The sequence below is a fragment of the Carettochelys insculpta genome, chromosome 1, assembly GCF_033958435.1.
Source record: "Carettochelys insculpta isolate YL-2023 chromosome 1, ASM3395843v1, whole genome shotgun sequence".
Lineage (NCBI taxonomy): Eukaryota > Metazoa > Chordata > Testudines > Carettochelyidae > Carettochelys > Carettochelys insculpta.
Window position 1 is genome coordinate 236388022 of NC_134137.1, and position 27043 is coordinate 236415064.

Sequence of the window (27043 nt, forward strand, 5' to 3'; positions counted from 1 at the left end):
ACCTTGATTACTGTTTTTGGTTCTCTAGGCCTTAAATATTGAGTCTCTTCTGGTATGGCTATAGTCTGAAGAAGTGGGTCTGTCCCATGAAAGCTCACCTAATAAATTATTTTGTTAGCGTTTAAAGTGCTACTTTACTGCTTTTTCGCTGCTTCTGTTGGATAATATAGGAGCCAAGAGAGGGATACAAAGAGAAGTATGACATGGTCAAACTCACAGGCTAGAGAAGGATTTTGGCAGCTGGATTCTGAGTGGATACAAGTGGGGCTGGATTGCATCATTCAGACTAGAAAGGATTCTGCAATAGGAGAGAGGAAGATGAGGAGAAACATGTGGATGGTCAGGAAAGGCCACAGTTTAGAGATGCTTTGCAGAAAGAAATGGCATGATTAAACTGTAGCTTGGGTGTCAGGATTAACTGAGAGGTCTAAATTGAAAACAATGCCAAGTCTATAAGCCTGTGTTACAGGCAGGATAATGTCGTCCACGGTAATCAAGAAAGGGGGTGTGGAGGGCTTGGTGCCATACGGGAAGCTCTCTTTAAACCAGGTCAATCTTCATCTGATAGCCAGAGATTCATGAGGAAATAGAGACACAGGCCAGAATTTTTGCCTTGATATCAGACAGGACTAGAGTATAGAGGCAGATCTCTGTGTCATCTGCACACAGTTGGCAGTTAAAGTTTTATTTTGAAAGTGGGATTACCAAGAGGTGAGGTACAGGGGGAGAAGAGGAGACCAAGGTTCAACTCCAGGGTTATCCCCCATTTTACAGTATAGTGGTTCAGAGACTGATCTCTCTCTTTGGGTAGAATGACATTGGTTGGTTGGATTTCATCGAAGTACGTCTCCAAGAGCTCTGTGGAACCCTCACAGAAAGTTGGAAGGCAGAAGAGGACAGTGCAAAGGCCACACTGAAGGAGCAATTAGAACAGAGTCACAGAAGCCAAAGGAGGATAAGAGTTCAAGGAGAGCATGGTTTGTGGTGTCAAGGCCGCTAATAGGTCAGGTGGGGTGAGGCCGGGGTGCTGGATCTCTGCTTTGGCTAGGAAGAAATCATTCAGGACTTTCACGAGAGCAATTTCAGTTGTGTGTGAGGCTCAGAAGTCAGATTGGAGAGGGATGAGGAATTGGAGGAGAGGAACACCAGACAGGAGTTCTAAACAGCATATTCTAAGAGCTTAGTGATTAATTGTAGCAGGGAGGCGGGGCAGCAGGTTGAGCTGCAAGTTGGTTTAAGGGGTTCATTTGGATTTAGTTTTCCCCAAATAATAATAAATATAAATTGATTAATAATATATAGATTTAGGGATGGAAAGAAACTTCAGATATATACTATCCTTCCACTCTAACCTATCACACCTTAAATTTGAGGAGTCCTGTCTCTGGTTCTTGCCATAAATTCAAATGAGGAAATTTTGCCTTCTTACTACCTAATTTATATTTACCCGATGTAGTTAGGAGGATTTACACCGTAGTGTCCTCATAGGTCTCTGGCTCTGTCGATGATAACCAGAAGGCTACTTGCATATGTATTCAATGATGTGAGCCCAATGACCATAGCAGACCCCAAGAGGGCCCCCAAAGACCACAGACAAGATAAGAATTTAAAGTGCCAGGTCAGGTTTATTGTAAAGAGAAGTACAATAACAGTTGTCAGTAGACTCTACTGAACCACTCCGCATATGTACCTGCCACAATGGAATGACTCAGTCAGTGGGAAATTTCCACTGCCCGCTAGATCATACAAAGACTGTCCCCTGAAGACATCACTTTATATAACACATCACACCTCACTGCTGATCCATCAGGTTGCCACCCTCATCTGTTGTCAGGTTACCACTCATCACCCTGCAGGTCATGGTTTGATTAGACCATCTCTTATCCATCATGCTCGCGTTTTAGACCCTTTCCTGAACCTGAGTCTGTGTCTGGGACGAGTTGGTACCAAGGTCTTTTTAATGAGCTGGTGGTGCCATGTGATCTCAACTTATGACCTGTACTATTTAGTGTTCTGCACCTGGGCCAATTGCCAGTTAGTGTTTTGCACTCCCAGCCCAATTTGTGCCACGTCCTGTTATCAGGGGCCCGCCTCGTGCTCACAGCTGAGCTTTGCTTTATGTTAGCCATGTTTTGTCCATTGTTAGCTAGGCCTCAGGCCTCAGACCAGGCCTGGGCTGCACGGGCTTAGGGGTCATCTTACAAAACCTGAGTGACGAGAACCTGAGGCCATTGATACCTGTGGCTTACAGTACAGAGCTGAGCTCGATTTTTAAAATAGTAGTTTATTCAATGCTATCAAATGCTTTACAAGCAGTGAGGGGGAAAGTCTTGCTTCTGCGCTATTTGATTCTAGCCAAAAATTGCTAGTAGAGAATCTAATAAAAGTTCCAGTGTTGTTGGCTTGAAGGATTGTTTGTTTTATAAGCCCTGTTTATTGTTGAAGAATTATTGTGCTCACATATTTTGTAGTATGTAAGCAAGTGTGTTAACTAGTCTCACAATCATACTGTAGAATTAAAATCAGCCTTGATTTGCCAGTATCAAGAGAGTCTTTGGCTTTTTGCAGCAAGGGAGTACATACCAAGGACACAGACACAAGCTACAATCTTTCAACAAAGCTGAGCTGACTGCGTGAAAGAAGCCAGGAAATCTATATTTAATTTGAACAGCTCACAAGTGAACTCACTGGTTCTGGGAGTTTATTGGAAGGGTAAAGTCATTGGGTTTATTTAGTCTGAAGTTAACGGAGCCTCCAGCTCAGTTTTATTTTGTCCATTTCAATTCCTTAAAGGGCTATTCTCAGCAGGAATGCAGACATTGAATTGTTCTGATCCTGTTCCCTAAACTAGAGTTTCATAGTAGTTATAAAACATTTATTTGTTATTCTGAGATCTGTGGCTACTCCAACATCTTCTTGTTTTGTTGCTGCAATTACTGATTAGGCTTCCTGCTTTCATGACAAAGACCCAATCCTGCACTTGGAGTGCTCAGCAAAACATCTTTAAACGTCAGGGTTCAGTTCCCTGAAATACTAATCTTACTCTGATTTTTCCCCCATTTTATACTATAGTGGCTAAGAAACTGATCTCTTTGGGTACAATGACATTGGCTAGTTTAAATTTGGATTTCTACAAAGTACATCTTCCAGCATTTGAGGTCAGTCCCTCAATTGGTGTAATTTGTCATAGCTCCATGGACATCAACTGTTACATTTATTTACATCAGCTAAGGATGTTGCCCTGTTCTTTTTTGGATTTTTCAGGTCCATTTTGGTGAAGAAAAATAAATAATCTCACCAATTAAGCAAGAGAGTCCTACAATACAACTGGCAAGATTGTGAGCAATTTGTTTATAACTATTAATTTCTTGTCTTCTGCTTATAAACTCATCAAAGGTGAATTTCACCTGTGTAGGGGCAGAACAAAAATCTAGGCACCATTTAAATTGTATTTTGAGTCTTCAAAACAAGGCAAAGTTATGATTTAAGTGTGCCAAATTTCTACATGGAGAATGGCAGACAGTGGTCTATCTATTGGATAAACATCTCATACCAATCTGGAAGAAAAAGAATGGAAAGTAACTTTGGAACATGAAACAGCAATCTAAGGCAATGCATTGCCATGAAGGTAATCAGGAATACATAAAAGCCAGAAGAAAAATTAAATTCAGCTCTGCATAATAGAAAAGCCAAACAGAGAAAAGTGGAAGAATTACATCTTGTGTCTTGCTTACAATACTCCTATTAATACAACCCAGAATTATGTTTGCTTTTTTGCCAGTGACACACCATTGACTCATATTTAGCTTGTGGTTCATCATGACCCCTAGATCCCTTTCTGCAGTACTTCTTTCTAGACACTCATTTCCTATTTTGTATGCATGAAACTGTTCCTTCCTAAATGGAGTACTTTCTATTTGTTCTTATTGAATTTCATCCTATTTTACCTCAGACCATATCTCCAGTTTGTCCAGCTAATGTTCAATTATAATCCTATCCTCCAAAGCTCTTACAAACACTCCCACCTTGGTCTTATCCACAAACTTTATGAGCATACTCTCTGTGTCATTATCGAAATTGTTGATGATGCTGTTCAACAGAACCTGTTCCAAAACTGGTCCCTGCAAATCCTCATGTTATGCCCTTCCAGCATGACTGTACATCATTAATAATTACACTCTGTGAATGGTTATCCAATCAGTTATACATCCACCTTATAGCAGCCTGGTCTAGGTTGTACTTCCCTAGTTTTTTTCTTTATAAGATAATGTAAGACCATACCAAATGCTTAATGAAGTCTAGGTATGCCATATCTACCCCATCCTCCTTATCCACAAGGCTTGTTATCCTATCCAAGTAAGCTAGCAGGTGGGTTTGACATGATTTGTTCTTTACAAATCCATGCTGTCACCTTATCTTCCAAATGTTTGCAAATGGATTCCTTAATTATTTGCTCCATTATCTTCCCTGGCACAGAAGTTAAACTGACCAGTCAGTAGTTTCCTGGATTGTTCTTAGTTCCCTCTTTTTACAGATTAGCACTATATTTGCCCTTTTCCAGTCTTCTGGAATCCCTGCTGTCCTCCGTGACTTTTCAGAGATGATAGCTAATGGCTCAGAGACCTTATCAATCAGCTCCTTGAGTACTCTAGGATGCATTTCATCAGTTCCTGCTGACTTAAAGATATCTAACTTTTCTAAGTAATTTGTAACTTTTTTTTTTTTTTTTTGTATTTTAACTTCTGAACCTACCTCATTTTCCCCAGGACTTACTATGCTAGGTACTCAATCATCAACAACCTTCGTGGCGAAAACCAAAACAAAAAAGTCATTAAGCACCTCTGACATTTTCCCATTTTCTATTACTGTTTTTTCCCACTTCACTGAGGTCTTACCCTGTCCTTGGTTCTCCTCTCACTTCTACCATATTTTTAGTAAGTGTTTCTTGTTGTTCTTTATGTCTCTAGCTAGTTTATGCCTTGGCTTTCCTAATTTTGCCCCTACATATTTGTGTTACTTGTTTATATTCATCCTTTGTAATTTGACATAAGTTCAACTTTTTGTAGAACTTTTTATTTTTAGATCATTAACGACCTCCTGGTTAAGCCTAGATGGTCTCTTTCCATACTTCCCATCTTTCCTATGCAGCAGAATAGTCTGATCCTTCATCCTAATTAATATCTCTTTGAAAAACTGCCAACTTTCTTCAATTATTTTTCCTCTTAGTCTTGCTTCCCATGGCACCTTACCCACTAACTCCCTGAGTTAAAACCCATTCTTGAAACCCATTGTCTTTATTTCGCTGCTCTCCCTCCTACTATTCCTTAAAATAACGAACTCATCATTTCATGATCACTTTCACCCAAGCCGCATTCCACTTTCCAATTCTCAGCTTGTTCCTCTCCATGGCTGTGTCCACACTAGCCCCCTTCTTCAAAAGCGGTATGGTAATCAGCCCGAGTGGGGAATAATAATGAGGTGCTGTGATGAATATGCAGCACCTCATTAGGCTAATTCTTGCCACGGCAACTTCAAAGTTGCTGATTACCATGCCCCCTTTGAAGAAGGGGGCTAGTGTAGACACAGCCTACGTATTAAATAACGGCTTGTATATTATTGTATATTAAAACAATAAAATAGAAGAACTCAGTTTTGTCTTTGCCTTTGTTAGTATTAAAGATACAGATCCCTTCTGTGTAATCCCTGAGATAAAGGGATTACTTCACCTGTTGGCATGACAAGACAGGTTCTGCAGGAAGTGACCACAGCAGGCGTGAAATTCACCCTCTAGGTGGATGGTCAGCCCAAGACCTGTGCCCTACTTAAGTCCTCAAACCAGAGTTTAGATGGAACTTGAGCATCACAAAGACGTTTGCAGACACAAAGGGGAACTTCACACAGAGAGACGAACAAGCTGTAGCATTCAGGAAAAAGACAGGGCATAGAAAATACCTGTCCCACTGCCCAGGGAAGGACAGAGGTTGTGGATATAAAATCAAAGTCAGACAGTGTACTGGCACAATCGTGGAAACATTGGTGTGGAAAGGACCTTGAGAGGTCATATAGACCACCACCCTGTGCTGAGGCATCAGTGTGTGTACCAAGACCATTTCAAACTGACACAGCTTTAAGGATGTGTAAGAGCCTGTTGGATTCATTTTAGAGATTAAATTCCCCAGACTTCATTTCTTCTCAGGTATGTACTGCTCCATTGGGTTCTCTTCCCAGTTTGGTAGAGAAGCCAGATCCAAGGAGACTGTCTCCTTGATAGGCCATCCCCAGGCCAGAAAGAAAGGAGCCAGATTCTTGTTCACCTGACGAGAGAACTTCTCTGCCCACAGGTTCATCTTGGCGGGATTGTCCTGGGGGACACTGGGCATTGACTGGTATTCGGAGAAGAGGAGGGTGAAAGGTTCCCAGCCAAAGCCCTCCTGCAGCTGAGAAGTAAGGAGCAGTGTTAGAAACATGATCTTAATCCCTGATTATAACATGAGACACTACACTACATCCCACCTCAGGCAAAGCCCCATCATGCAATTGGCAATATTAGTGAATACCTGGCGGATCCCTTCACTGATCCAAATGTAACCTTTGTGAGTATACGTGCTGCTCACTTCAGGGGCATTCATTATTCCACAGTGGTAGAAGTGGCTTTCATTTTAAGCCCTCATGCTTCTGAGCATAAAACAATGTGCCCAACGACAGGAAGAAACATTCCCCATATATACAGAATTACACAATAGCCCAGAGACCTAAGATGCAGTGGGAGCAGCAGCAACCTGGCTTCATAGCCCCAGTAAATACACTGCAGCCCTCTGCTGGCAGCTGCTAAAATGTGCAATGGAGGGTGATCTGTAAAGCTCTGCAAATCCACAGGCAACTTCTTTATACCCACAGGCATCATCATCCACGGATGTGGATGCAGGGCTCCGTGGATCATTTTTTGCAGATGTGGAAGCAGACACACATTTTGTATCTATGCAGGGCTCTAGTGATTTGCACAAAGGGCAGGTGAGTGCAGGTGGTACAAAGACTGGATGGAGGGGAATGGGAGGTGGCAGTGAGGGGAGATGAGGGAAGATTGTATGGACATGTACTTTGGTATGGAATGGGAATTCAGCAGCTTGTTTTCAAAAATAAACATGATGGAGTAATTAATTCAAAGAACAGGGCAATGGCATAGACTGGGTCAATGCTCAGGGTTAAATTAGAGGTGACTCTGGAATCACACGAAAAGCATCCTATCATCTCTTTTCCTTGACCTGCGTGGTGTCTGTTAGGACTGCAAAGTCTTTGGAACCCAAACCTGTCTTACATGTATGTATGGCACTTCTTGGGCACTGCACAATAAGTGATAGGGGAGGAGGGAGACTTACACCATCCTCAGCAGCATCTGGTGAGGCCACCATCAAAGACGGGCCACTAAACTGTAGAGCTCTCAGTTCTGATCAGGATGGCAAGTCCCATTGTTCCAGATAGGGAGTGCTAGGCATGGGATCAGACTCCTCCTCCACCTCACAGAGACAAGGAACCTCAACAAACAAGAGGCTTGGGCAGGGCCGATAGCTCCATGAGGCCCCTTCTCCTCTATGGTACTTCCACTCCCGTCCTCTTCCTCCCAAGTGCCTGCCCCCTAGCCAAGCCAGAAACTGGAGTTGGGCCCGGGGCTTGGGTGGGGCAGCCCCTGCCCACCCCCAAGGGAAGATGGAGGGTCTGCAGCTCCCTACAGCTGCCAGCATGGCCTTTACCTGATTAGGACTGGCAACTTCCTAATCACACAAAAACCATCACACCTGCCCCATTCCATCTCTGAGACCCTGCCCCACCTTTTTGTTAGGGACCCCTCACTCCATTTCCACTAGGGAATAATTAATGGCTCGCTCCCCACCACTCACTCACTTGCACTGGGCTGGAGTGTGGGGCTAGGGTGCAGGAAGGGACTCTGGCATGGGACAGGGAGTTGGGTGTGGGGTCCTAGCAGCACTTACCACAGCTCCCAGGAAGCAGCCATCAAATCCCTGCAGCCCATAGATGCCTACATGTCCACAGCGTCACTGCACACTGCCCTCATGCCCACTGGCTCTGTCCCCACAGCTCATTGGTCACAATTCCTGGCCAATGAGAGCTGAGGAGGTGGCACCTGGGGCGGGGCATTGTATGGAACCTCTCTGTCCCAGAGCCATGCAGAGACAAGGCAGGTAGGGAGCCTATCTTACCCCAAGCCCCTGCTGCACCGCCAACCAGACTTTTAATGGCCTGTCCAGCACGCTGGGGTCCCTCTTCGACCCAGACACCTGGCAGCCCTAACCCCAACCCCACTCCAGTTTCTGGCCAGGTCAAGGGGCTGGGCTCGGGGGGCTGAAGAGCCACAGCCAGGCCACATTAAGGGAGAAGGGAAATGCAGCTCTTCTACAGCTCCTCCATTTATCTATCCACAATATGTATCTGGCCCCCCCATTACCTTAACAACAGAGCACCTCACAATTGCTATGGCTCATTATCCTTACTCCACCCATGGGAGGGAAGGCAGGAGTGTTAAACCTATTTCACAGATGGCACAGAGAAACTAGGGACCGGGCCCTCAAAGCCATTTAGGTGCTGAGTGCCCATTGAGTTTAACATGCAAAGAATCAGAGCAATAGCTGCCGAGGAGGAAGGTGATCTTGAGGGAAGCCGTTGAGGGAAAGCAGCTGATGCTGTCTGTGAAAATCCTGCAGCAGAGAGGGCCTGGAGGAACATGAGCAGGCTCGTCCATCCACATGCCTGCCAGATGCTTTACTGACCTACAAGTCCAGCTCCTCGGGGATGTTTGTGTGTGCTGCAGACTCCTGCCTGAGGGTGTTCATCTGCTAAAGAGGGCACTGGAAACACAAGGAAAACACTCCATCTCTGACTCTGTCTCCCAGTTACCTGCAAATACGTCTCCAGCGCAGTCCACACACTCCAGTCATCCATCTGAGCCCCTTTCTCCAGATAGCCTGTTATCCTCTTCTTCCGACAGTGCGGCTGGAGTTCCGGGTGTGCCCGCTCTCTAGGGATCCCCAGCACCTTCTCATGCACACAGACTGACCACAGGTTGCAGGTGGCTTCTGTGGTGTGAGGGGGAAATTCCCAGCCTGCTCTCTGCTGGTTGTGTCCCAGCTCATGGATGGGACCCCACAGGCCGGTGGCTCGCATGTGTTCCACATTCACCAACTCCTTCACTGAATCCAGATGGGCCATGATGGGGTAGCCAGCGTGCATCCAGCCTGGACAGAAGACATGATACCAACACCCAGTGTGAGAACTCACCCCAGCACCAAACTATCACCCAGACACCTGGCACTGGCCACTGCCAGAAAACAGGCGCCTGGGCTGAATGGACCTTTGGTCTGACCCCGCCTGGCCGTTCTGATGCTTGTAATGCATTTGATCGTTATGGAAGCTGTTATGCTAAAATGACTAAGCAGGTCCCACCCATTTCCGTGGCACCCTTCATCTAGCTCAGACATTTATCTGAGCCCCTCACCCTCACTAATGGTTGTATCTGCCCCAACCCAACCCTGTGAGGCAGGACTGGGCTTTTATCCCCATTGTACAGATGGGAATTCAGACATGGAGGAGCTAAGGGCAGATCTTCACCACAATCCCAGCACACCGCTTCAGCTTGTGTGAGTGTATCTGGTTGAGCTGGGCTCTCCCTAGAGCAGGTGGTAGTGCCATGAGGCTGCACCACAATGAGCTTCACTGTGAGCTGCACAGGGACCCTGGATTATTATTCACACTGTCAGCTCATGCTAATGTCTGCACTGTTGCAGCTTCACTGCTCCGGTACCTGAGTGAGTTAGAGCAACGATAGAGTGTATGTGTGTGCACGAACTACAATCCTACCCAGGGGATGTGGATTAAGTGACTTGCCCAGGGTCACACAGAAAGTCCGTGGCAGAGAAGGGGGACCTAGGTTCAGGTCCCGGGTGCCCTGAACAATGTGTCTTTCTGAAGCATCCTGAAGCACTTCACAAACCTCATACACTACTTGTATCTGGAATCATTATTTCAGGAATCATTTCACTTTTCATGCTGTATCACCTCTTGGGAGGAGTGCAGGGGCCACTCAGCAGTCCCTAGCAACATTTTGCAAGAGTTCAAGACCAGAAAGAGGCAAAACATTCGTCCATTAGAAACCCCTGAGGAATCTGAAGTTGGAAGAATTTGATCCCCGTAACTGGCAGCTGCCCAAGTTAACAGGAGTGAACACTTCCAAAGTTTGAAACAAAATTGTTTCCAGGTGGCTTCACCAAGGATCAGGAGTTCAGCTTTTGAGCACAGAGCTTGTGTTTATTCTCTGCACCATGATGAATTTCACCCAAGGCACTGCTCTGAAAAGTGGCACAGTAAAACTAGCAAACTGAGGCTCCACATTGCAAATATAAAGGACTCTGAACCAAATGTGCTCTGTTTACAAGCAAAATTGGGTTCTCTTTTTCCCCAGGGGCCAATATTGCAACTTATTCTGGACTCAGAGTCAAGCAGGGTTTGTTCCTTCCACAGTTTAAATTCTTCCCCTGGTGACAGCCTGGAACTTCATTTTCAGTAGGATTGCACAGGTGAAAATTGCTGAAATTTGATCCACAGTTCTGTTGCTGAGACAGAGGAAGGAACAAAACCCAGATTGCTCTTTCCAACCTGTACTGAAGCAAAAACATATCGCTGAGCAGTCACAGCCGCAGCTCTGACTCTGACCAGCCCAGGGAGCAGAACTGTCAGAAGAGCACATAATCACACAGTCACTTGTCAGAACAGAGCTGCACTTCATCACATCTGTTGCAGTTTATGGAACTCTGTCTCAGCAGACCCATGCTGGACAGAGGGACCCAGAGGGAGTGGAAACATGCAAGTGTACGAGGGCTGTATGTTTATTTGACTCACTGCATTTGTCTGACATTTCAGTTTAACAAAAAAGCCTTGAATGAATTAAGTTGCTGCCTAAGGCCACTTCTTTTGGAAACCCTGCTAAAACGAAACGCCCATACACCCACCGGCTGAGATCTGCACGTCTGTTACAATCCTCTCTGGCCTTGGGAACTTCACTGGTGCTGCTGCCAAATTAGCTATAGCCAGCATGATCTGCTCCCAGAGGGTCAGAAGAGGCTCTGGATTCTCTATATGGCGGATGCTGTCAGCTGGCACAGTCAGGATAATGTTCTCAGTAGCTAGTTCAGCCCAGGGAGCAGGGTAGTGCCGGATGCAGGTTAGCCACTGGTATTTACAGGTCTCTCCTGCAGAAACGTGGAAAAACACATTAAACATACCCCAGTCTCCCAATTACCCCAGTCTCCCTGCATGTAGGCTGCAAACGTGAGGCTTCATCCTGAGCTTCTCTTGAGAATGAGAACAGTTCTGAGAATTTATAGAGTGCTTAACATTTCTGAAGTGCAGAATGGGCATGATTAGTAATTTAATTTTTGCAATACTCCTAAGACGTATCACTGAGTCCCCTGGTAGTGTCATACGAACAGCCACACTCAGACAGACCAAAGGTCCATCTAGCCCAGTATCCTGTCTTCTGGCAGTGGCCAATGTCAGGTGCCCCAGAGGGAGTGAACAGAACAGGCAATCATCAAGTGAGCTCTCTGTTGCCTAGTCCCCCTTGGGAACTGAGGCACAGAGTGTTTAAGTGACTTGCCCATGGTCACACAGTAAGGCTGTGGCAGAGCTGAGGTTGGTACAGTAAACCCTTGAGTTACGTGGAGGTTGTGTTCCTGCAACCTCCATGTAACTCAAATTTGCATGCAAGTCCTACGGGGGAAGATGGGAACCAGGCTCCCGCTTGGTTCCCGGCTCCCCTCCACTTGCGGACTGGGAAACTGAACAACCCACCAGGGCTGGTAAGTTTCCTGGCTGCTTCTCCCTGCTTTCCCCCAGCCATGCAGCTGTCAACCTGACAGCCGCACAGCTGGGGGAAGACAGGGGGAAGGCTTTTGGCTCAAAAGCCCCTTCTCTCTGCCTTCTCCCAGCCACGTGGTCATCAGGCTGACAGCCACATGGTGGGGGGAAGGCAGGCAGAAGGGGCTGCAGAGCAGCATCAAGTTGTGCTTAACCTGCTTTAAAGTGAGTTACGTGCAACTTGAAGCCATGTTTGTCGAGGGTTTACTGTACTCAAATCTCCTACTTTTCAGCCTGATGTACAAAATCATCCTTGCTCATTTCACGACTGAGACTCCTGTCTAATTATTATCTCCAGGGTGAAAGTAAATGCAGTGTCCTGGAGTTAGAGAGTGGCCCTGGGTCCCTAGAAGGCACAGGGTGCTGGACAGAAAGGGCATGGGTGGGGCAAACTCCTCCCATAGGTTCTTCATGGCCAGCAGCCCTATGGCTACAGCAGTGGAAGCAGGGACCAGACGCTGGTTCTTACCAGTGCACTGCCCTGGCCCACTGTCACATTTGATTATCTCTTACTTTTACACAAACAGTGAGAAGTCCTGTGGCATCTTATAGACCACCAGGCTTTTTGGAGTATAAGCTTTCGTGGGCAAAGACCCGCTTGGTCAGATGCATCTTTGCCCACGAAAGCTTATGCTCCAAAAAATCTGTTTGTCTATAATGTACCTTTATATGCACCCCCTTTACATCTATACTTAGTAATGATTTTCCTATAATGTGCTTAAATAGCAACTCCACAGCTTGTGAAAAATGGGCCCCCAAACCCACTTCATTCACACACACAAAGCAAAACCCAGTCAATATGGGGTGATTCACAGGGGACACCTGAGTCACTTTCCACATTTCCCGACATGACATCTCCCCTGAGGGAGAGCTCGGCAGGCATCAAATAGCAACGCACTGGTTTTGTTTGGCCTGATGGAGTTTTGTAAACCAATAAAGTGAAGACTGATGAGAAATGCAGGAAACACCCCAATGGAGCAGTTGTTGATTTCTGTTGTAGTGGCATGATGTGGCCACATAGAGGCAGCTGGGGGAGAGGAGCATAAGAAAAGGGCAGGGACCTTTAATGATGACCTAGGGCTGATGAAAATCTGTCAAAAGGGCAAGACTCATTTTCAAGAGTTTTCAGGAAAAGAAAAGGTTTAAAAAGGGGGCGGGAGGGGAATGACCGTCACAGGTTTTTGTCATTTTTCAGCTCATTTTGATGTTAGCCATTTGACGCCAGGTTTATTTAAAGCTACACGTTTTGGCGGGAGTGCTCTGAGAGGGACGCGGGGGGACAGGTCCCAAGGGATAAACTCTTACCCAGTCGGAAGTAGGGAACTTGGACTGCCCCTTCCACTGTGATGGGCACTTTGCCCAGGCGGCTACCTTCTGGCACAATGATGTAAATGAGGCCACCCCAGAGGCAGGAGACTGACTGCTTTTGGCAGCTGACCTGGCACTTGCGTATCACTATGGGGGGCCGTTTCAGCTCCTTCGCAGCTGAGAGGTCATCAGAGTGACATCCGATCTGCACCTGGGGAACACAAGGGTGGGAGAAGCAGGGTCAGGCCATCCAGGCTCCAAACTGCAACCTCACTAGGTCTCTTAGGTCCTTGTCTGCATTAAGAGCTCATAAAGCTGCAGGACACTGACTGCAGTCCAGACTTGTGCTGCTCAATGCAGTTGCTGTCTGACAGCCACGTGCGACACAGGTTCACAGAGCTCCGAGAAGTTCTCAGGGCAGCTGTGCCCTTCACAAAGCCACCTTCCTCCCTCGCACTGAGGTTCACATCCTCAGAGGTAGTTTGGGTGGCCCAGTTGAGTGCATTAGGAATTTGGTACCTTTGGGGATGTAGGATGAAATGCCTCCCTCGTCAGCAGTCACAGCACAGAGGCCACAGATTGGCAGGTCTATAATAACTGGAGTCCCTGTACCCTGAGAGATGGTCCCTTGATAGCAAAGTAGAAGCAAACAGAAGAAAGTACAATAGGTGGGTGAAATTCTGACTATCTGATGGCTCTGGCATCCCAGGCCAGGGAGGAATTCAGTCCCCAGGCTATACTGAACCTGCATCAAACTCCTGTAACATAATGCACAGATGTCTGCACTGCAGTTTCTTATTGCACAAGGGTCTGGAGCAGTGTCAGTGGCTGCCTGGTCCTCTGCCCAACTTCTCTCCCCAGCTATAATGAGGCAGAACTATAGCGCAGAGCACAGCAACCTGAGCAAGTGCTGTGAAATACCCCAACTAACAAAGGAAAATGGGAGGGAATAGTGCAGTCAAGAGAGAGGGCAGAGGAAAGCATGTGCTTTTAATAAAGCATAATGGCATAAAATAGCGACAAGGCGGCAGCAGAGGATAAAGAATGAGAAAGGAGCAGGGCTAGGCGAAACAGAGACTGATTCTTGAGAGCTGTTTCCGCTCGTCTCTCTGATACCGGCACCTCACAAATTTATCAGTGTGTAAAAGACCAGCCAGGGTAACAGAAATCACCTGCAGACCAGCACTGATCACCATGCAGGGAAAGGTTATCACTGCCGTGTTCCCGTCGGGTAGGTAAAGTCCTGTACTCCGCCATGCTGTCCCACCTGTAGGGAATCACAGGAGAGAGGCCTGATCACAGAGCACTTTATAGACTCAGGTTTTCAGATGCATGCAGCGAAAATAATCACCTAAACACCCTTGAGGACAGGCACCTTCCTCAGCGCTCCTGGCCCCTGCCCATTTGCATGGTTAGAGGAATGCAGTTTCGGGCTAAAGAAAGGATGTGATATTTTTTGCTTCTTCAGAATGCTCAAAACCAGCCTGCCCGTTACCAAGCCTGCTGACGGTGTGTGGCTTGGCTGAGAGCAGGAGAAACTTTAGCAGAAAGGACTTTCTCTTCCTAGCCCTAACTAAAGCATGGATAACCTGGCATTTCATTGTAGTGCAGCTTGTTTCTAGACAGCCAGCCTAGCCAGTGGCAAACATCAGCTGCCCAGCAGAGATGGCACAGATAATATAAGCAGCTGAATTCACAGAGCTCTTTATACTACCCAAGCAGAAACCTTCCCTTATCTTGGAGTTAAATGTACATAAGTGGCCTTCAGCAGAATTACTCAGACCTAGGTTTTAGAGACACGCCTCCCCTTCACTGAGAGTAAGGACTACTTGTGCAAGTAGGCATGCAACAGTGTGAATAAAGATGTCATATCTTGCCCCCCAGAAATCTATGCAATCACCAAGTAAGCCACCATTCACACCCCCAGCAATCACCATGCACCCACCTTGCCCCCCCGATATCCCACACTGCAGCTCCACAACCAGGCACAGTGCACACGTGTTGCCCCACAATCCCATGCAAACACACAAGTTTGACACCAACCCCCTCTGACTGGTGGAAACATCCGTGGTGCTACTGACACAGGAGAACGCATGCCACTGGTGTTCAAGGGCAAGCTCGGAAGAGGGGGAGTGCATGCGTGTGTGAGCGTGGGAGACAAAAGACAAAGACCACAGTCACATTTGCTATGCGATGCTATGTGGGGAAATGGCTCGACTGTGCCTCTCACCTGTATTCGTGCCATCGATCTCCAGGGTGACAGCAGAGGGGGACGGGCACACGCAGATGGCAGGTGTCTGCACCAGGGCAGTACAGTCTGTCATGGCCTCGGACAGCGCTGATGCCAGACACAGCAGGGCTGCCTCTTTGGAGTTGCTCTTAATTGGGTTATTCTTGCTGATCTGTGGGATCCCGCCTCTGCGCAGCACTTTGAGCAGGAGGCGGTGGAACGAGGAGTACGCGGGGCAGTCCTCAGCTGGGATCCTCAGGAAGGCAGAACAGTCCCGCACCAGTCTGTGCATCCAACCCCTCAGGGGGGCACTGAGTGCTTCCTGCTTGTCCACGTGCCTCTGGAAGAGGGAGAGTGCCTGGCGGAGGTGGTAGTGTTGGGGAGGCTCTCCCAGGGGCAGCACTGGGTATTTATCTGCCTCGATGCTCATGCCCAGGATGCTGATCCCAAAGCGGTTGAGGATTTTGTTGCCAGGATATGCTGCAATGGCAGCTTGGCCTGGATTCTGGCAGGCCCAGTACCAGGCCTGCCCCCCGATCAGCAGCCCTCCCCCCTCTGCCACAAAGGTATGGATCTTCTCCCCCTCGTGGTCGCTGTGGGAATGGCAGCAGTAAACGCTCATGTTGCTTGTCAGCTCTGATACCTGGTGCTCCCGCCCCTCCTGGGACAGCAGGGAACACAGGCCCTTCAGAGAAGCAGCCACCCCGACCAGCCCCTGCCTCCCAGCATCCAGCCAGCGTACAGCATTGAGCAGGAAGCCCGCCAGCTTCGGGGCACACAGCTGGCCCTCATGAGACGCCACCACCACCCGGCCCCGGCCATAGTGTGCCGCAGCCAGGAAGCAGCAGTGGGAGCTGTCCAGGCCGAGGGGGAAGGCCAGCACCCCGTGCACCAGCAATGAGGAGGGCACACCGCCTGTCACTATATCCAGTTCCGACACACCTTTGAGGAGAAGTTCTGCATCCTGGCGGAGATTAGCCCCATGCCTGCAAAATCAAGTGGCATCTCTGCTTAGGTCCAATCCCAGCATCCTCTATACGTCATAGAACCAAACCCGTCCCCCTGCCATCCCTCTTCTCCCCCGCCCATGCTCTACAGCGCTACTCCTCACAAATGTACAGCGAGGCCAGTACCACGTGGAGTTCTTCTGAACTCCCCCATTGAGGCAGTCACGTGAAAACAGGAGACTCACAGTCTCTGCCTGTAAAGAGCCCATTTGTGGCCTGCAGAGGTGCAAAGAAGAGCTTGGAAACATGCCCCAAGTGAGATCTAGAAGCTCAGAATCCAGGAGATGGGAGAAAATGGACCCAACGTTTACTCTGCATGTTTTGGGTTGTTTTAACTCTACTGATTTCTAAGCCAATCTCCACTGACCTGACTGATGATTTTTGAACTCCTGGGTTGGCAAAACTGTTATAGCAGAGGCCTATCATGCCTAAACCATCTCAGAAATGCATCCTCTACTCCAGCTTGAAAGACTTGCCAGTGCCTTTTCCTGTCCTACTGCTACTGCTCAGAAGAGATGACTGCCTCTGTCTCTATGTATGCATATCAGTGACTCAAGCTGAAACAAGGCTCTGATCTCTGTAAAGCAAAATCAGCCATCCTTTTCCTATCCATTAATCTCTGCTTCCTAGTTCTCTTTTTTCATGTCACTCATACATATCATTATAACCTCTGCTGCCCCTTCATGCCTCTTGCGGTTAAAATCACGAGGAGAGCCATGATTTTATCTCCTCCAAACTTTGCTGTACAATTGTCCCAGTCTTAATTTTCCCTTTGTCACTTGTGGGGAGTCTGCTATTTGGAACCTTTCAATCTTCCACCCCCGCCACCCAAAAATGGCTTGATAGAGTGTGAGAATAAACAACACCTGTGTGCATTTACAGCAGGAGTTAAAATTTCAGGGCTCCTTGCTTAATTTCTTCCCCCACCTTCTTTTGTTACACAGGGCGCTAATCCCTAAGGCATAAGGGTTACCTTAAAGCTTAGTTTTATTTGCTGTGGATGAAATTTAATCCTGTGTTGGGGGGTAGAACTGGGTGAATGCATCATTTAAGCTCCACTTTAAGTCTCAAAATAGGGTGAATTCCATCCAAAGTAAAAATTCCCAAAGCACAATATTCTCCATGTATCAGAGGTGTAGCCATGTTAATCTGTATCCCCAAAAACAATGAGGAGTCCTGTGGCACCTTAAAGACTAACAGATATATTTGGGCATAGCTCTGCATTGTTTTTGATAATCTCCATATGATTTTCCTAAGAGGAAAGCCTCACACCCTGCCTTGTTGCTGATGTCCTCCAAGTGAGAACATGACAATCAATCAGCAACTTGTAATAAGTGATTTAACTGCATTAATCTTGTAGCTGGGCCCTGAGTGCCTTTCTGCAGCCTACTGCAACAATTCTCTTTACCTTTGTAGAAAAAAGCCCCAGGATCTAGAGAGCAACAAAGCCAGTCATCCCAGAGAAAAGAGTGAAATGGGATGGGGAAGGGACTGGGGAGACAAAAATTTAGGGGGAAAATATTCTTACAATAGCTGTAGCTTGAACTACAGTGAAATGAAGGGGTTACACAGTGGAAGCAAAGCACCAGTTGTGGTCATTAAAGATTGCACTTTGTATGAGCCAAAAGTCCAGATTCTGAACTGTGCAGGGCACGGCTTGGCAGCAGGAACAGGAAGGAAATAGTTGGACACACCCTGGATTCTGAGGCCAGTTGGGAGCTTGTCCAGTTTCTGGTCTGAGCCCAGAGCTTTACACCTATTGGTTCTGAGCTGATCCACATCTCCCAGACTCCACCCATGAGATGGCTGCACTTTATGTATCATCACAGCACAGAAAGGTCCCCTCCAATAGGAGACTTCAGTGGGAGATGATAGGGACTCCACAGTCGTGGTGCGTTATCCAAGTAACAGAAGGAATACTCAGTAACCCTCTTCTAAAGCAAATTCGTTACTTGGATTTTTCAAAACATACAATCATAGAAATGAAGGGGTCATTTAGTCCAGTTCTCTGTGCTGAGGCAGGACCATCTCTAGACCATCCAGGACAGGTGTGTGTCCAACCTGTTCAAGAATGGGGATTCCACAACCTCCCTTGAAAGCCTGTTGCAGAGTTTAACCAGTTGGAAAGCTTTTTTCCTAATATCCAAGATCAATTCCCTGGCTGCAGATTAAATCTATTCATTCTTCCAACTCTGTTTAAAACAGTACAGTATTGCACTGAACCTGCTGGCTTGGTACTCAGGTACACCTTCCCCTTATGCTGGCTGAGCTGCAGGCAAAGAGGCTACCCAATGAAGGATGCTGGGTTACTCATTTCAGTACTCAGCCAACAGAGAGCTCCGTAATCTCTAGGGACTGAAGAAAGAAAGTAATGCCCAGAGGTGGGATCCAGGGGGACCAGCTGGCCTGAGAGCTGGACAAGGAAACAGCTAGTTGCCTGCTGTTGACAAGGAGCTGCAGCAGCAGCAGGAGCATCCCAAAGCTGAGGGAGGCCTTGTGTTCCGCCTCAGACAGCTTAGGGAACGACAAATGCCTCAGGCCTCGAGCAAACAGAGCTCATCGTTTTAACTAGTCCCAATATTTGGGGCTTTGTCTTAGAAAGGCACATCCACCTCCACCCATCCCTTGTGCCAATCTTCCAGACTTGTTGTCTGGACTGCCTGTGGGCCACACGCCCGGTCCTGTCTGAGGTGCCTGCTTTATCATGCAACCCAGGTGAATGCAGCTAAGGAAAGGGCCTCATCCAAAAATGGCTTTTAGTGCTCTCCTCATCCTGTGTGCAGCAGGCGGGCTAGATCCTGCCAGTCCCGAGGCATCTTAGAGACTAACGAATGTATTAGGTCCCCAGGTGTGTGTACAGGACTGCTTGCTATTTGTGAAGCTACAGATTAACGTGGCTACCCCGCTGAGACTAGATTCCTCCAGAGAGTCGTGTTCAGGCCCCACAGATATAACCCACTTACAGCCCTGCTGATAATCTGTCTGGGGTTGGAAGCAGTCCTTTCAGAAACCAGAGATTATCCCAGTGCCAAATGCCTGACTGCCCAGGACACCTCTACTCTTTTTCATCCAGGGTTTGATGAAAGAAAGGCTCTTCCCTTCCATACTGGGATAATGACCTGCACTCCCGGAGGGTATCTGGAAATGGCGGAAGGGTTTTCCTACTTTCCTGGGCATTGATGTAAATCTCTCAGGGCTACACTTTAGTGGGACAAAGCCAACAATGAGAAAGCACGGAAGTGTTACTCACGAGACCATCAGAGGGATCTTTGGTATCTTCTCAGAGACTTTGAAGATCCCTGTCCTCACAGTATTGCTTGTGAAGTACACGCCAGCCACGCTGGTCACTCGGTTCCCCGGGAATTCAAACAGCACCTTCTCCGCACTGTGTTGACTAGCCCAGTACCAGGCTTGGCCGCCGATGAGCAAGCCCCCACCTCCCTTTACAAACTGGACAAGCTCCTCTGTCTGAGTGTCATCATAGGCATTGGTACAGTACACCCCTAGGGAGGCACTGAGCCCCACTCCTGGCTGCACTTTAGTGCTGGACCTTAGGAGCAGCTGAGAGAGGGGATCCAGGCTCTTATGGACTCCAACCTGTGCCTCTGGGGAAGGTTTGAGCCAGTCCACAGCGTTCCTAAGGAACTGGGGAAAGTTGGGATTCTTCAGGATTTCCTCATGAGAAACGACCACCATCCGGCCCCTTCCATACTGAGAAACAGCGATCAGTACCTGCTTCTCGGGACTCACCAACACTGGGAATGCAGCATCACCTGTGAGCAACAGCTCGCAAGGAATAAAATCTCCAGTAAAATCCCACTGCCCAACTCCATCCACCAGCAGCTTATAGGTGGCAGAGGGCTTCATCTTCCGTTTCCTTTGTCTGACAGGAAAGAAAAGGATTCTTACGGTACAGTTCTGACACAGAGAAGTGACTGTTAATTATCCAACAGGGAAACCCCACTAAATGGGCTCTGTTTACAAAAGAGGGTGCCAGCCCTGCAAACACTAGGGTCTGGTTTACAACAGAAAATTAAATCAACTCTACTTAGTTCCTCAGGGCTATAAAAAACCCACACCCCTAACTGGCATAGTTAAGCCAACCTAAAGCGCTGTGCAGAGAGAAGTAGGTTGATGGCAGATTTCTCCTGTTAACCTAGCTCTCTCCGCTTAGGGGAAGGAGAATAGGAGACAGAAGAACTCCTCCCCTGGGCAGAGGTGGCATCTATGCTGAAGTGCTACCACAGAGAAGTTGGGTGCTGCTGTAGCATTCTGAGTGTAGACAAGCCCAGAGTAGCTATGCAGAATTTTGGCAGCATAGGAATGAAGGCGTTGAAGCCACAACCTCTAAGCGTTGTCTACACAGGCCAGTTCTAGAGCAGTGTTTATTAAACTGTTTGAGACCCTGGAACACCAAACACTAATATTTTTTATGAGGAACACCTATGAACATTTTCTTCCACAAAATTGTTGTCAGACCAAAAAGTAAGCAAACCAACCAACAAACAAACAAAAACAGCAATATACACAGCAAAAACAAAATGAAGTACAGGTGAACCCTGGTTATCCGACCCCCAGTGAACCAACAGTTCATTTTATCTGACACCACCTGAGGCCACGTGGAATGAAATAGAATGTATAATAACTGAGGAGTTGGATAATCTCCCCCCGGCATTGTGCAGCTGGCAGCCCACCCTGGGCAGCCCACAGCCCCACAGGGGCCAGCAACAGATCCCTACCCAGGGCGGCTGGGGCTTCCGGCCCAAGCTTGGAGCGGCTGGCCAGGGGAGATAGCACCGGGGCAGCCAGCTGCCCGCTGGGGCTGTGCACCTTGGAGCCTGGAGCGCCTGTCCACCCAGGGAGCCAGATTCAGGGAGCCAGACGGGGCAGCTGGCACCCCAACCCTGGCCAGCTGGGGCTCCCCAGCCTGGGGCGGCAGCAGCTCCACACCCTGGCCCCAGCGGTAGCTCCATGCCCTGGACCCAGCAGCAGCTGACTGCTGGGGAGCTGGTTCCAGGGAGTCAGCCTTGGGCAGCCAGGGCTCTGTGCCCTGAGGCTGGCGGTGGCTCGGGCCCCGGGATCAGCCTGGGCACTGCGCCCCGTGGCTGGCCGGGGCTGCCCACCCAGGACTCCATGCCCCAGCCGCTGGGGCTCTTGTCCCCAGGCCAGCTGTGGCTCTGGCCTGGGACCAGCTGGGCCTCAGCTCCCTGGGACCGGTGGAAGCTGCCCGCCCAGGGAGCCAGCCCCAGGGAACCAGCCTGCAGCAGCCAGAATCCCACAGCCTGCCCCAGGGAGCCAATCGCCATCATTTCAAAAGGGGCCCAGGAAGTCCACACCCTCTGGCCTTGCCCTCCACAACCCCCCACTCCACTCCCCCGCATATCCAAGATTTTTGGGCATCCGACCACCCAGTCCCAATTATATCGGATAACTGGAGTCGTACTGTAATTGAACAGGGTCTCACAGCAATGAAGAAGTAACATTGTAGCTGGTTTTAATAACAGGAAATATATACCACCAGCATGTTTTTCTAAATGCTTTCGGCACACCTGTGAGTTGTTCACGGACCATAGTTTAAGAAACACTGTTCTAGAGCACTTGCAAGAGCCCTGCTAGCCTGAATCTCTCAGGTCAGACAGGGCGGCTTGCTCCTGCAGACTCTAAAATGCAGTGTTAGAGGTACCCGCCCAGGGCCTGCCATCACCTGTTTGCATTCTGCTTCTCCAGCATTTGGGGGGTTTCACACCTTACCAAGCAGATGGGTGAGGAGATTTTTTTTGGTCTGTTTTGGGTGTTTTAAGCATTGTGTTTGTCATTTAAATATAAAGCCATGACAAGAATAGAATCAATTCTCACCAGTGCAAAATGTTTGGACAAGGAAAAACTAGTGACTTACCTAATCGCATCATGCAGCATGGAAGGGGTAAAGCAAAAAAAATAACAGGCAGCAAAAAGAAAACCCATTCCGACATTCATTGTGGCAGGAAGAGGTACAGGTTGAACCTCTCTTGTCTGGCATCCTCAGGACCTAACTGGTGCCGGACTAATTTGCTGGACCACAGAAGATCAATACTATCTGGCACATTACCAACACTCTCCCTGTTTACTGGGCTTTTAGAAGACATTGGGGTAAATTACAGCTAAATAATAGCTAAGAACACTGAGAGTCAGGACTGCTGGCTGTAAACAAACCTCATAGGACTATGGGAAACTTGTCCACACCCATGAGAAGCGGCTGTGTGGCTAACTAAACTCCTGCCAGATTATGAATGTTGCCAGACAAGAGCACGCCAGATTAGAGAGGTTCACCCTGTACCAGAAACTGCCCTAGCGAATGTGAGGTTGTGATTGCCTTTCCATGAAAGATGCTCAGATACTGTCATGTCAGGTGGCAGTCTAAACCCTGAAGATACAGAGCCAGATAGCTCCGTCTGCAGTTAAAGACTTAATCCCCAGGAGACACTGAGTGACCTCCATGCAGTTTAACAAATTCTTCTCCTTAATCAGGCAGTAGTAAATTCAGGTAAAATGTCCAAAGTTAGGTACCTAAATAAAAGCCCCCTGATTTTCAGGAGGTGCTGCTCGTCCACAAATGCTCCTGAAGTCAATGAGAGCTGTGGTTGTGGTCTGCACCTCTGCAAATCGGAACCCTTATTTTAGTGCCTCCATTTAGGCACCCAAATTGAAAAGTTTGGCTCAAAGCTTCATCAAACTGACATTCACAGCTAAGCCGGTGCTGCTGCTTACCAGACTGTCCAAACAGCACAGCTTGTGGGGGGGTGCTAGAGTCAGCACCAATCAGCTCCTGCCCCTCAGAAGCCTCCAGGCCTAACTCAATGCAGGGTGAAGGAATGACTGGGAGAAGAAGAGACCTGCAGGCTTTAGGGCAGGGCTCCACTCCAAGCAAACAGTGATACCATAACTAGCTGGCTGTCACAATCACCCACTAAATGGTCATGTAATTTGGACTGTCTGGAAAGTTAGTCACTGATCTGCTAGCACAGGAGAACCGGCTTTGGGTGGAGAAACCGGATCTTCCATCCGGATTCATTTATCACCATTTCCTGGGCCTCGGAAATGGTGTCCCAGCCAAGAGTCATGAAACTATTAACCCATTTCATGTCCTTGGACCTGCAAGGAACATCGTCCCTCTTGCCCAAACATACCAGAGATCTCGTTGCTGTTCAAACCCATTGCAAAGTGCTTTTAGAAATTGGGAGTGGTACTGATTAACCCCAGAGAAACAGCATCAATCACAGGGGTGGCCAAGTCTCCACTGGCACTTTATAGCACTGTAACTTTCTGACGCTGGCATGTGAAACACCCTGCTCCCCTGAGCGCAGCAAGTTAGAGTGTGAACCAGGCTTCAGTGCTTGGGGCATAGGCAGCTACTCCCCTTGCCGAGATGGTTTTCCAGCTCTCTCCTAGTGCTTGTGCCATGGCTACACTTTCAGCTTACTGTGAAGTGTAGACAAAGCCTCAGGCCCCCTATCATTTACTCTAAAGACTAAATCGTCATATTACACATCCTTATTCAAACTGAGCAGTACCATAGGCAACTACTCACAGAGTAAAATATTCCTCACTTGGAATAAGAATTAGGGTGACCATCCATCCCGTACTGGGTGGGAAGGTCACATATTTGGGACACCAAAAAGGGATCCCTGATTATTTTTTAAAAGGGACTAATTGTCCCATATTTGAGCTCGCCCTTGCTGACCTTTTCCACCAGCAGTTGGTGGCCGGAGAACACTGTGTCACTTCCCCGCATCTTAGGGAAGTTGGGGGAGTATGGGCAGCTGCTGTGTCCCTGCCACTTACGTGGGACCCTCGGGGAGGACTGGTGGCTACTGCTTCCCCGGGGCTCCCAGAGAGTTCTGGGGGCTGCCGCTTCACAGTGGCTCAGGGAGGGTCAGCGGCCATCGCCTCCTTCCCAGCTCCCCAGGGCTTGAGGGAGCTGGGAGGAGCCACCCATCCCCCCATATCCCCCCGTCCCGCATTTGGGACAGGCAGATATGGTCATCCTAATAAGAATACCAAAATCTAGCCCTACATTCTTAGTCTGCACTGCCTAATGTTTTAAGACAGCATTTCCCAAAGTGTGGTCCGTGGCCCAGTATCAGTCCTCGGAAAAAAAATACCAGTCCTCAGAAAATATACAAATTATTGCACACAATCCTATTAATTTGGTACCTTTCTTATTTTCCCACATAATTAAGGTAATAAGAACAACAAGTTCGGCACTAAGTATTTTATATCAAAATGTATATTATTGTGCACTATTATTATTGTGAATAAATAATAAACAGTGAACATTTACTCATTTTTCATTCATTATTTTATATGCATTTATGTTTTTGGGCCACAAAAAAAGGGACTGAAAAAAGAGGGTTCCAACTATATAAAGTTTGGGAAACCCTGTTTTAAGTAATATAAACAGATATCAGATCCCTGTTCCTGCCAGGTGATCTGCACACCCAGGCTACAGCTACACAGCAAAGTTATTTAACAGCTGTTATTTTGAAATAACTTTGCTGTCATCTACACAATGCACACACTATTTTGAAATAATTTCAAAATAGCAGGTGGGTTATGTCAAAATCTGTAAACCTCATTGGCTAGGTCTACACTAGCCCCTTCTTTTCGAAAGGGGCATGGTAATGAGTGAGGTCAGAAGATGCTAATGAGGTGTTGTCATGAATATGCAGCACCTCGTTAGCATAATGACGGCCGCAGCGATTCAAAAGTGCCACCTTTGAATCGTGCGACTTTTGAAAGTCCCCCACAGTCTTTGAAAGTCCCTAAAACCAAATAGGAATAAGGGGCTTTCGAAGACTGGGGAGGTCCTTTCAAAAGGACCCCATCTACACAGGAGGCGCATGATTCGAAAGCGGCACTTTCAAATTGCCATGGCCGCCATTATGCTAATGAGGTGTTGCATATTCGTGACAGCGCCTCATTAGCATCTTCCGACCTCACTCATTACCATGCCCCTTTCAAAAATAAGGGGCTAGTGTAGCCATTGTGGGAGGAAGAGTGCCTATTTTGAAATAGTTCTTTCAAAATAGCTGCTGTTAAGATGTGGTCTCGTGCTTATTTCGAAACACATATTTTGAAATAAGCGCTATTCCCTGTCTTAGCACCTATTTTGAAATAACTATTTTGAAGTAGGCACTATTTAGAAATAAGAGTTATGGTTGCATCTACACTACCCTTCCCTTTTGGAAGGGGCATGTAAATACAGTGGATCAAAACTGCTAATGAGGTGCTGATGTGAATATTCAGCACCTCATTTGCATAATGACAACCACTCACCATGTCGAAAATGCTGCTTTTGAAATGCAAAACAGCCGTGTAGCTAAGGTTCCCTTGAAAGGAAACCCCACTTTCAAAAGCACACTTCTTCCTGATTTTTTATTCCGGAATAACTTATTTCAAAATAGGCTTGCTATGTAGCTGTAGCCTCAGATGCTCACCCAAAACACTGCATTTCAGTGAACTGTGGACAAGTTGGTATCTGTTTAATAGTAACTCTATTATCCCACTGATCGTAACTTACATTTCTCAATGTTCGTATATGTAAAAATATAATTTTAATGAGGCATAATGCATTTGCCTTACCCTCCCCCTTTGTTTAAAATGAATACAGGGCTGCAATCTCCACAGGTTCTGAATTGATCCAGCAGCTACCCAGCAGTATTACAATTAGTACGGCTGTGTTAAGTGCCTCACAGAAGATAAAGTAAGTCTCTGTGCCTGCCACAAAGAGCTTCCAGGCTACACCTGAGGTCTGTGCAGCACCCAGCACCAAAGCGATGGGGTCTTGACTGGAGCTCATTGTTTCTTTGGAAATACAAATAATAATCATTAATAGCCATATGGCAGAAGTTGGGGAGGGCATGGAGTGAAGAAGGTGCAGGGTGACAGCAGTGTCATTACCGCCCTGCTGCAATCATCACTAACATACAACAGGATTCCTTCAGTGAAGCACAAGCACACCCACCTCAGTTCTGCTCTTGTGTAAGAAAAGAGGCCCTAATGGGTGACCGTCACTCAGCCTGGCCATAGAAGTCACCCAGGGTTTGAGAGACACACAGAATCCCAGAATGTGAAAGAGAGTGGGTTGGGTCCCTATTAACTCACACCAAGTGCCGCCTATTTCCCCTCCTCATCCAGCATAGGATTGTGCCCGGGAATATTGTCCAGCACCCTGTGCATACCAGCTCTAACCCAAGCTCTCTCTTTCAGGAATTAATCAGCTAATAAATATTTCCACAGCCCTTTTCTCTCCTGGCCGTTCCCACTTACATAGAAAAACAATCTCATCTGCTTCTCACCTGCTCAGGTCCCAGAAGGTGAACCACTCATGCACACAAGTCTCTGCTTCCTGCAATCCAATAGCCAGAACGTTTCGGACTTTAGATCTGCCACAGTCAGAGTGCTCTTTACCAGTAAATGAGGGGAACCGAAGAGGAGATAGTGAGGGAGTCAGAGGGGAGGAGCCAAGGGAGGGAATTTCTAACCTATCAAGCTGACTGTCTTAATTCCAGGAAGGGAGGGTGAATGTGTGGGA

At 47.6% G+C, this 27043-nt stretch overlaps 1 protein-coding gene across 2 annotated transcripts; it reads right to left on the reverse strand.

The window, feature by feature from the left end:
• Nucleotides 1-1611: 1611 nt before the first annotated feature.
• Nucleotides 1612-26893, reverse strand: TCAF2 (TRPM8 channel associated factor 2). Of its 2 annotated transcripts, XM_075002578.1 has the most exons (8): nucleotides 26808-26893; nucleotides 19721-20353; nucleotides 15464-16449; nucleotides 14406-14500; nucleotides 13231-13444; nucleotides 11019-11258; nucleotides 8911-9248; nucleotides 1612-6437 (listed from the first exon to the last, which is right to left on the reverse strand). In XM_075002578.1, exons 2-8 carry the CDS (start codon nucleotides 20335-20337, stop codon nucleotides 6183-6185), a joined length of 2745 nt encoding a protein of 914 aa, XP_074858679.1. In that variant the 5' UTR covers nucleotides 20338-20353; nucleotides 26808-26893; the 3' UTR covers nucleotides 1612-6182. The 2 variants fall into 2 exon arrangements, with proteins under 2 accessions (XP_074858679.1, XP_074858687.1); XM_075002586.1 differs by lacking the exon at nucleotides 26808-26893 and having other exon boundaries at nucleotides 20221-20309.
• Nucleotides 26894-27043: the final 150 nt, after the last annotated feature.